This window comes from Paramisgurnus dabryanus, chromosome 18 (assembly GCF_030506205.2).
Source record: "Paramisgurnus dabryanus chromosome 18, PD_genome_1.1, whole genome shotgun sequence".
Classification (NCBI taxonomy): Eukaryota; Metazoa; Chordata; class Actinopteri; order Cypriniformes; family Cobitidae; genus Paramisgurnus; species Paramisgurnus dabryanus.
In genome coordinates this window covers 17,033,282-17,044,502 of record NC_133354.1, presented here as the reverse complement: position 1 = coordinate 17,044,502, position 11,221 = coordinate 17,033,282, and the positions used below count along the sequence as shown (strand labels likewise).

The window sequence follows — 11,221 nt, the reverse complement described above, 5'->3', positions numbered from 1 at the left end:
AACTTTTAATGAAAAAATCGTTCAACCTTTTTATTTTGCATTACGTCATATTTTTTCAGGCCCGTTTACGTGCTTAAGGGAAAACACTGGATCTTTCTGTTACTTGTAGTTGTTTCCGTGAGCGTTGCCATTAGCGTCAGTACTCATAATCAGTCACATGACTACACTTCCCATCATGCACTGTGCGAAAATACTTGTGGGCGGAGACTACTTGTGGGAACGTAGATTTTTGTACCTGTCTGCTGGGCTAGTCTGATTTACCGTTAATTTGTAAAGTGTGCGACTTTTCTGTTTATATAGGGGACTCGTATGTTGCAAGGAGTAGTAGACGCATCACGCGCTTACAACTTTTCCTCACACCATGGAGAAACAGTTGCATTTGAATTTGCTAGCCTCCAAACCCCCTATGGCAGGTTTGCAGTCGGGGTCTAAAATAAGAATGGGGTGAGTTTACACCTTAATCATATGCTTGTCAACAACGTCGAAATATTATAGTGAGAACAGTTAACACAGGGTGTTGTATCGCTACTAACGTTAGCTGTCACGAGCTAGGTTTATGAACTGGAGTGTGGTGCGTACGTACCTCAGTTTTTGATGTGCGCTTATCTGTTTCGAAATATCGCACGAAATGTTAAATATAACTTACTTTATGCTTAAATCTTTTACATTTAAGAGTTTGGTTGTTGTCTCTGATCTAACTCTTGTTTTCCACGGAGGTCTTGACCAATCTCTGTCTCATCCAACCACTGCAATCACGACTCACGAGTGTAGCGGGCGTGCTTCCCATTGATGCTCGTGTTAACACATTATACACGAGCTGTAGTTATACCCAAAGCACCACGAGAAAAGTCTTTAAAGTCCCCATGAAATCAAAATGAAAGTTTTTGACTTTAGTTTAAATATGTTAGGATTAACGATTCTCATAAATGGTGTGCTACAAAACATTGATATTTATGAGGCATTCAATACTTAACAATCTTAACAAAACTTTTAATTATGGATCAACCAATTGTATGACATCATTCTGCACTAAACTCTATTGGCTGTTTTTAAAGTAGGAGGAGCAACTCATTATTTCCCTTCCCTAACTTTCTGTTTCAGTGTGAATTGTCAATGCCTCGAACAGAGATGCATTTTTAATATGGTCTTTTATTCATGGATGACGATATTTCTCTTCTTTATGCAGGCCAGGAAGAAAACGAGATTATTCCCCTCTTCCCTGGAGTCAGTACTTTGAAACCATTGAGGACGTGGAGGTGGAAAATGACAACAACAAAGAAATATCCTTTGCTGCAGTCTCCAGCAGGACTTTGGAAAATACTTAGATGTTTTCCTATATTTATATCATGTCATACAGATATAAATGCATTCTTTTCTGTATATCATTCCTTTACTCCTCTGAACACATTCAGAATTTACAGCAGTGGCTCTATTGGTCCAGTGTTGCTGTTGCTTCATGGAGGAGGTCATTCTGCACTGTCCTGGGCCGTCTTTACTGTGAGTTTCTTGTATCCATAAACCAATACATCTGCATATGTGTGTTATAATATTTAATACTGCCTGATGTCTGCACATTTATATTCATGACATTGACTGATGTTTTTATTTTTAGTCTGTTATATGCAGCAAGATTAACTGCAGGGTTGTTGCTATGGACCTCAGAGGACATGGTGAGAAATGACAGCACAGGCCATCAACATACATAAAACACAAAATATCAAAATATATGTGATATATAATTTATAATCTACTTTTTTCTACATAAAATCCTCTTAATAAAATATTAAATATTAAATTATGAGACTTTAGGCTGGATTTCACAAACAGGGTCACACATAAATGACTAGTTTTTGTCTCTTATATTTTCTATAAAATTCAGGTGATACTAAAGTAAAGAACCCTGATGACCTCTCTGCTGAGACAATGGCAAAGTGAGTACACATGCATCAGTAGGTCTTTACAATTGATGTATGTAAAGGTCTTAATTTATGACTTTTTTGTACTTTCTCTTAGGGATATTGGAAAAGTGGTGGAGGCACTTTATGGTGAAAACCCACCCCCTATCATGATAATCGGTCACAGTATGGGTGGAGCAATAGCAGTTCACACTGCCGCAGCCAATCATGTGCCTTCACTCCTTGGTCTTTGTGTAATTGATGTAGTGGAAGGTAAGTTTTCTGTCAATGGTGTGTTAAACTTTGTTTCTATGTGCAACATAGTGCACAGGTTACTTGCACTAGTTACCATACAGTTAGCTTATATCTGGCTATGTGTGTGGTTTTATATCCACATCATATACTTTGTTGTACTTCTTTTTAGGTACAGCAATGGATGCCTTGAACAGCATGCAAAACTTTCTAAGAAGTCGACCAAAAACATTTAAATCTGTGGAGAATGCTATTGAATGGAGGTACGTAGTCGTTGTTAAAAATAATGTGCACTAAAATGATTATTTGACGCATCTGGTGGAAAACTCAAACTATTCTGAATATAAAAAGATCTGTATATGCAAATATAATAATTTCTTAACTAAAGTTAACTGTTTATTACAAATTTTCCATACCAGTGTAAAAAGTGGTCAAATCAGGAATGTTGAATCTGCACGGGTGTCCATGGTTGGGCAGGTGAAAAAGTAAGTCTTCCATAGTAATGGATCCTTTAATTAGCCCTAGAAGCATATGTTTTGAGAAATCTGTATTTTTTTTTCATTCAGTAATGTGTTTCAATGTTTAGATGTGAGGAGCCCTTAAGCAGTCCAGGGGTTTCCAAGAGCATCAGTGAAGGAATTATTGAAGAAGAGGAGGAGGATGAAGAAGGAACCGAATCCAACCACAAAAGAAGAAAAGAAGACGACCAAGAAGTAATACACATTTTCAAAACAAATAACAACTTGCAATTGGAGCTTAGATTTCTTTATTAAAGTTTATTAAAAACTCCCTGGAAAACTGATTTGTTATATACAGCGGATAAAATAAGTATTGAACACTTTTTTTTTTTAGTAAGTACATTTCTAAAGGTGCTACTGACGTGAAATTTTCAACAGATTTTGGTAACAATCCACACCTGCAAAGAAATAAACTATAGGTGTCCATAAATTAAGCTATGTGTAATCATGTAAAAAGTCACAGGCAAAAGTATTGGACCCCTGAAGAAAATGAGGTGCAAAAAGGCATGGAAAGCCAAGATAGTCGATAACAAAAAACTATCCTGCCCCTTATCAATGCAAATAATAACAGCTGGTTCAGTCCCAACTGATGGCCTATAAAATAGTGTCTCATTACCAAAACATCTCATGATTGGTAAACCCTAATACAAACACAGCTAGGAAAACACCCAATGGGCATGTTAAATCTGATGTCATGCATCGCTTCCGGTCAAAGCTGCAAGAATGGCCCAGCCAATCGACATGTGTTTGCAATGGTGGCTACCGTATGCATTATGATATATAGGGGTGAGCTATTGGCTGCAATTCGCAATTTTACCACAAGATGCCACTAAAATTTACACACCACCTTTAATTTATGGACATTTATAGTTTAGATTTTTTTTGCATGTGTGGATTGCATGGGTTGTTGATAACATCCAGTTTGTGTCAATAGCTCCTTTATAAATATGTTAACAGAAAAAAATGATAAAGTGTTCAATATGTATTGTGCCCACAAATATATGTTTTTTTAAATGCTATCCTTTTTTACCCTTAGTGTGATACATGACACCACAATAATTGTAATTGCAATTATGAATGTCTGACTGGAATTTATATTTCACTTCAGACAATAAAATGTGTTGTTTTTCCATTTGGGCTTGCAGATAAAGAAAGAAAGTTTGTACACCTGGCGTATTGAATTGTCAAAGACAGAGAAGTATTGGGAAGGCTGGTTTAAAGGACTGTCTGCTCTGTTTCTAAGCTGCGGTGTGCCAAAATTACTTCTGCTGGCTGGTAAGAAAGCTGTAACATTTCTCCTTACCTTTCACAATTGTAGATCAAATTAGACATCTCATTAATCTGTCTCCCACAGGTGTTGACAGGCTTGATAAAGATCTTACTATTGGGCAAATGCAGGGTAAGACTATTTTGACTGTTCCCTGCTCATCAAAAGTCACATGGCTTTGGTCAGAAATGGCTCATAACCCTTATATTTGGTTTTTTTTACAGGAAAGTTTCAGATGCAGGTTCTTCCACAGTGTGGCCATGCTGTTCATGAAGATGCCCCAGAAAACGTATGTCAGTTTTATAGTCCTAAAATATAAGGGAATTTAAAATTTATTTTCAGGCTTGAACAAAAAAAATAAGGAGAATTTTTGTATTTACTTCAGAATTCCTTTTATAAGCCACATCTATACCAGAAAATCTAATAATTGCAAAAGTAAGACTAAATGAAAATCTTATTTGTTAAAAGATTAAATAATTAATTATGTTTTAAAGACATCTATTAGAATCCTCATTTGACCATTTCTGCTGTAGTTTATCTGCTGCATTGTCTTATGTATTGCAGGTAGCTGATGCTATAGCCACCTTTATGGTCCGTCACAAATTCACTGAATTTAAGGAGGGCTCACCCATGGTAAGAGTTCATGCGTTGATGAAGTTGTATCAGAGAATAATTTGTGTTTGATTAGTTTGATGTAACTTTTGCGTTTGTGTTATTTGCTTGCACAGACGGCGTTGAGTCTCCACCTGTAGTCTTCATCCAGTTTCATGTCAACCTCTCCGCCGTCTTGCTCTACACCAGGGATTACAGAACAACCAAAACCATGGCAACGCCTCTGCTGCAATATCATTCTTAGCATTTCGTTCTTAAATTATATTCAGCTTTGTATGTTTTTCTGTATATTTGCTGTAGTCACTATTATTATAATGAACATTTTGACAAGATAAATTGATAATACAATAATAATTTAATAAAGGTATGTACATTTACATTTTTTATTTTCGCCTAAACTAATTTCTTTTGCATTTTCTCTGATGCCTTGCTTGTTGTTGTTGTAATTAGGATGATTGCATCATATTGTGTTTAAAGTGTTGGTCATTGCTGATTTCCAGGGAAATATTAAAAAAGAGGTTTCAGCAGTCTGTTGTAATTCATATTAAACATGAGACAAAAATGTAGTCGTCTTTGTTCATTTCTGATTTGCAAGTGAAAGTGTTTATAATTCGTAGTCCCAATAAGGATGCTAATCAGTAAATTTAGATTTTTTTTTACTTCCCTGTAAAAAATCTTTGCTGCCTTAAATTTGTTGTTGAATCAACTCAGATTTACATATATAGTTGAAAAAAAGTCAACTTCATTTGATAAGTTATAATAACTCATCTCTAGTCAAGATAAATAATAGTAAGTTGAAATGACTAAATCTGAGTTGATAATTTTTTTAAGAAGGCAAAACAGTGTTGCAATTTGTTGCTGCTTGTGAAGCATTGTAAAGTTTTACCAACATATGTATAGCATATTTTATAACACATAATGGTATAGTATTGCCTAAGCAGGGGCGGTCCTAGACCCTTTTTAGGGGGGCTCCAGCTACCCAATCTGTCATCTTCTACTAAGCTATCAAATATACTTTTCTGAAGTTTTATTTATTTGTAAAAACAATTTATTCGCAGATAATAATTAAAATAATGCAAAATGCAGGACATTTAGATGGAAAAGAATTACGAGTTTATGGGGCATTTGATTAGCTTTCTGTTCTGCGCATGCGTCGTAACCGCCAGTGGAGGAGCGCGCGAGCGCCTGTGCTACAGGTCACACATAAAGGCAGCTGCCTTAAAATATCCAGCGTGGAGGCTCAGAAGGTATTTTTTGCTAATTTTTTAATTTGTTTGCTAGCGTATGAGTGCAGTCATGTCTGCAAAATATATAAGAATACTTGCCGTCTTAAATTAGCTTTTATTAGTTATCCCCCGTTTATAATTCAAATTGCTTTGCAAACTGAAGCCGTGACGTTTTAACTTTACCGTCATGACACATTTTCAATACGGTCTATATTTTTGCAGTTTTCTAGTTAACACTAGTACTAGCTGTGAATAATATGATGCTACGTTTTCGAATGTGCAATTGAGAAATGTATCATTTTGAGTTTAACCCACGAAAATTCTGTAAACACCGCCGTCACACACACGCACGCACGCACGCACGCACGCACACACACACACACACACACACACACACACACTCTCTGATACACACACACACTGATAATTACCAGGTACACACACATACACACATCTGATAACAAATTCAGTGCACTCACACATTTTGTATATAAAAACACACAATCCTAATCGTAAGGGCTTGGTACAATATTGAAGAGTAATGTATATAATACTGGTCCCAATTTGCAAAAAGGCATCACAATGCTCTCTTCACATCATCACTGTGGGCTAAGCCCCCCTAAGGATGAAATACTAGAACCGCCCCTCATAGTGTATATAAATATATGCTTTAACAACTGTTTAAGGACATTAAAGGGACATTTCACAATGCTTTTTTAAAAATATAAAATAAATCTTTTGTGTCCTAAGAGTATTTATGTGAAGTTTTAGCTCAATATACCATCTAGATAATTTATAATAGCATGTTAAAATTCCCCCTTTTAGGTGTGAGCAAAAATGTGTCCTGTTAAATGCAAATGAGCTGATCCCTGCACTAAATGGCAGTGCTGTGGTTGGATAGTGCATATTAAGGGGCGGTATTATCCCCTTCTAACATCACAAGGTGAGCCAAATTTCAATTACCTATTTTTTCACATTCTTGCAGAGAATGGTTTAACAAAACTTAGTTACTGGGTTTATCTTTTTCACATTTTCTTGGTTGATACAAGCACTGGGGGCCCAATTATAGCACTTAAACATGGACATTTAACAGGTTTAAAATGAAATAAACAATTATTTATAAACTTTTTTACTACATCCATACAGTATTTTTCAATAAGCAACATTTTAATTGAATTTAATGTCTTTTTATTGTGCTTTACCAGTCAAAACAGTAATACAAAAACATAATTTAAGGTAAAATAACAATCTTAACAAACAAAGCACAGCTTTAAGGAAAGAGTAAATAAAACAAAAATTAAATAAATACATAAAAAATGTAAAAATAAAAATTAGACATCAGGGTATTCTACAAGTTTAAAGTCATTCAACAGTTAAATAACTTTCATTCACTTTTAAATTTTACTCTACTTAAAGAGTAACTAAACCCTAAACCAACTTTTTTTAGTTAATGATCTGTAAGAATGATGCTTTATTAGTGCTGTTCATTGATTTTAGTAACTTTTTTGACATTTGAATATAAAGTGTTTCAATACTGCAATATATGGTATAAAAACGTCTGAGTGCTGCCCTCTTCAGGTTGAACGGTGGCTACTGCAGTTGAATTTTCCTATTGGATGTTGGATCCAAAAAATGACTCGTGACGTAAGCAGGTTCAAGCTCACCACGCCCTTGTTACGATCTCACCACACACTTGGTACAAGCTTAGTTTGTCCCCTAAATCTCCGTTGGGATCTTCCCACTTTTCTTGCATTTTTCAAATATTGCCAGTGGGCGGAGTCAGGCTCTGACCAGGGGTTTAGTTACTCTTTAAAGATTTACAATAAATCTAAAAGCATTGGCTTTATTTTCATGTATTTACATTTTTGAATGTAACATTTTCCCATTATAAAAAATATTAAATAGAATTTATCTTCCATTATATAATTTTTAGAGAACTGAGATATCAGAACAATTTTAACTTTAAACCACTCATACGTAACAGACCAAAAAGCATACGAAGAGTCAAAAACCAAATGTGTACTGTTGTTTCAATTTCATCACAGAAAGTACAATTATTGTGATCAATATTAAAACTACATCTCAACAATTCTAATGATGGGTAAATATTATTAATGATTTTAAAGTGTACTTCCTTGGCTTTAAGAGGTATCTGAAAAAAAATTATACATAGTCCTTAGCTCTGGGGTTTCTGACCTTTTTGTGGGCAAGGGCTACCACAATGGATAAAACAATCTGAAGGGCTACTTTTTGATATAGTCTACTCAAAACGTTTATTTTATTTTACTTGTTAATATGTTTTAGTATCGTCTAAAATGTTAACATACGTAAACCAAGCCAAGATAACATAAAAAAATATGTAATAAATAAATATTACAATCGAGACTATTCATAGAATGTGCTTTGGCGGGCACCTCACAGACTCCACGTTGGAGTCCCGCGGGCACCACGTTGGAGACCCCTGCCATAGCTTGTTAACAGATATCTTGGAAAATCTTTTTCATTTAGCAGGATTTGATTCAAAAATCCAAATGTTGTATTTGTTCACAGAACACCTGCAGTATTTGAAAAGTACACATGATGTCCAAATAGACATAAATAAAAGAAAACATGTTTTACAATAGTAAATACTTCCTTTTTAAAATCATCAGGTTTCATTTCATGATTGTGTTATTTTCGCTTTCAATTTTAAATAACATTCAACATGATCATAACGTGCAATTCATTTATTATTTTTGATATTATAGTTATAGTGCATATTTTCTTGTTTTTCTTTTCATCTCTCAAAGTACATCAACACGGGGTCTTACCTTACTTGAACGATAACAGAGGTAATATCTGAATAAAGGCCCCACAGTCTCGTCTCTCAGACCGTAGATCAAAGGACTCAAGCAGCGTGGCAGAATAAGAACAATAAGATAATTCAGATATCTTAGGATTATAAATAGAGAAGTGCTGCTACCTGACATCATGTACAGTGCTCTTTCTATTGTAGCATATAGAAAAGAGGTGAGACACAGGCAAAGTTGAATCAGGTGCAATAGCACTGTCCTGAGGGCTTTTGTAGCAGACTCTTTATCAGATGTAACAGACCTTGCTGTGATCATAATGCTTATATAAGTAAAAATAATAATAACTGCAACAGACACAAAATAGAGAATCTCAAACCCTTGAGCTTTATCCATCTGCCATTTGGATAAATACAATTTTTCATGTGTGCATATAGTGTAACTTGTGAAATGATCAGGTTTGACAATTAATGTAAAAATAATGTCTATAACAATGTTTAGAGAGCTAAGGATCCATATGAATCCCAAAATGATGTTTGTCCTTTTTGGTGTGGCAATGCTGCTGTGTCTTAGAGGGAAGCAGATAGCCACATACCGCTCCAGAGACATCACTGCGAGTGTCAGAGGAGCGTTACGGAAAGTACAGTAAGTAATAAAAACTAAAACAGTGCATACGGCTTTGGTGAGTGGCAAAGGGATAAGAACTATAATATATATGATGGTTGTGAATGCCAAAAGTACAGTGTCATTAACAAGCATGTGGCCAAACAAAATGTAGCGTGGAGTTTCATAAAAGACAGGCTTGCTGCCTAGAGCAAAGAGCATGATGGAGTTTATAAAGATAAAGAACAGGGACATAGATACAGGCACTGCAATTTTAGTAAAGTTCAAAGGATTAAAGTCTATCCTATAGACTTGCTCAAAAATAAAAGACTCCTCTGTGACCGTGCCATTGACAGGGGCCATAAGCTGAAAAAGACGAAAGAGAAACCAGTGTAATGAGAACAGATAACAGGAAAGTTATATGAATTAGAGTTAAATAATAAAACATTTGAATATGATTCACAACAAACCTCGGGCAATGCGTCCTCTTTCTCCAGCGAATAAATCAAACACAAACCTCTCGTGTGCAGCAGTAACAAATCCTGTAAATAACATGCTGCTCATGAATTTATATAGCATTTACAGTAACAACTAGAATGTGGTTACCATGGGTATGTTTGACCATGTGTGTGTGTGTGTGTGTGTGTGTGTGTGTGTGAGAGAGAGAGAGAGAGAGAGAGAGAGAGAGAGAGAGAGAGAGAGAGATATTCCTAGGAAATGCTTATGACATTCGAGTAAAAAAATATACTGAATGATGTGCTGTACTGAAAAAAAGTGTATGACACAGATCCATAAGGTGACTTGTCCAGTAAACTAACTCTCTTTGAAAAATGAGAATACAGGGGTTTACTATAACATGTAATTACATATGAGTAGCTAATTTCATCAAGAATAAAAAAGAAAATGCTCAACATTTGTCTCAAAGGATGTGTGACATAATCTTTGTTTAGCACAAAATATTTAATGTTTATTAATATGTTTCTATTGCCCATGGTAAGGAGGTCAGTATTTTTCTCTTATTCCAGAAATAGACAATAAAACAGAAGCTTTTAGTTAACTGTCATAGTTGATTTATTGGACAGGGGGATTCTTATAATTGACAAATTGACAGAACAACATTAGGGGCATTGAAATCAGCTTATAACACGTGAATAGCTGCTTTCTTACAAAGTAAGCTACAACTGCTAATATATAAACTTAACAAAAACTAGACAGCATTATTATTCAAACAATAGTTTAAGCTGCTCTGAGACAGTTCATGAGCAACAGAACTAGTGAGTAGCAAAGGTACAAACCTTTACAGCATTTTTGAAAAAGTGTGTAGGCCTCTGTGATCTACAGCAAAGCATCAAATTCAAGCAACTCATGCTTTAAATGGATAGTTTAAAATAAAATAAAAAAGAAATTATTCTTCATTTTCTCACTCTTATGTTGTTACAAACCTGTATAAATGTCTTTGTTCTGATGAACACAAAGAAGATATTTCAGGAATGTTTGAAACCAAACCGATCAGAAGCCCCACTGACTTCCATAGTATTCCTTTATCCTACTATGAAAAGTCAATGGGCCTCTGATCTGTTCGGTTACAAACATTCCTCAAAATATCTTCCTTTGTGTCCATCAGAACAAAAAAACGTATACAGGTTTGTAACAACATGAGAGTGAGTAAATTATGACATAATTTTCAGTTCTGGGTGAACTGTCCCTTATAGCATGAAATATATACTGGTCAAGATATCATAACCCAACAAAGACTGGGCTAAAAAACATTTTAAAAAGTTGGCCACTAGCTATTTTAAATTGCACAGTGCTTTAATAGTTATTTTATTATTACAGAATACTTCATATATGCTACACAACAGTAATGTGTAACACAATAAAGTCATATTTATGGCTAGAATAGAAATATACACATTTTCTTTATTCATAAAAAAGATTCTCATAAATTCTTATGAGGTACATGTTAACACTTTAAGCTTGTAACATTGTTTGGGAATAATAATTCAATAAAATAATATTATTTTCATGTCATTATTAGTATTATTAGTAATATGTTTTC

The 11,221-nt window shown here is 34.7% G+C and overlaps 2 protein-coding genes across 2 annotated transcripts; one reads left to right on the top strand and one right to left on the bottom strand.

The window, feature by feature from the left end:
* The first annotated feature begins 184 nt into the window (after positions 1-184).
* On the top strand, positions 185-5,110 carry ppme1 (protein phosphatase methylesterase 1). Its single transcript, XM_065286985.1, has 14 exons — positions 185-444; positions 1,187-1,281; positions 1,406-1,497; positions 1,613-1,670; positions 1,880-1,931; positions 2,014-2,168; positions 2,320-2,410; positions 2,567-2,632; positions 2,734-2,860; positions 3,811-3,940; positions 4,020-4,064; positions 4,157-4,221; positions 4,497-4,565; positions 4,661-5,110. The coding sequence occupies exons 1-14, from the start codon at positions 362-364 to the stop codon at positions 4,682-4,684; spliced, it is 1,152 nt and encodes a 383-aa protein (XP_065143057.1). The 5' UTR covers positions 185-361; the 3' UTR covers positions 4,685-5,110.
* Positions 5,111-8,553: 3,443 nt separating this feature from the next.
* On the bottom strand, positions 8,554-9,525 carry LOC135776874 (odorant receptor 131-2-like). Its single transcript, XM_065287791.1, has one exon. The coding sequence runs from the start codon at positions 9,523-9,525 to the stop codon at positions 8,554-8,556; it is 972 nt and encodes a 323-aa protein (XP_065143863.1).
* Positions 9,526-11,221: the final 1,696 nt, after the last annotated feature.

What these genes read in the sequence shown, in the direction of transcription:
- LOC135776874 (XM_065287791.1), bottom strand. Translation starts at nt 9,525, where the DNA reads ATGGCCCCTGTCAATGGCACGGTCACAGAGGAGTCTTTTATTTTTGAG.
- ppme1 (XM_065286985.1), top strand. Translation starts at nt 362, where the DNA reads ATGGAGAAACAGTTGCATTTGAATTTGCTAGCCTCCAAACCCCCTATG. An exon ending in GGGTCTAAAATAAGAATGGG is followed by an intron (nt 445 to 1,186) that starts GTGAGTTTACAC and finishes TTCTTTATGCAG; the next exon opens with GCCAGGAAGAAAACGAGATT. An exon ending in ATGGTTGGGCAGGTGAAAAA is followed by an intron (nt 2,633 to 2,733) that starts GTAAGTCTTCCA and finishes TTCAATGTTTAG; the next exon opens with ATGTGAGGAGCCCTTAAGCA.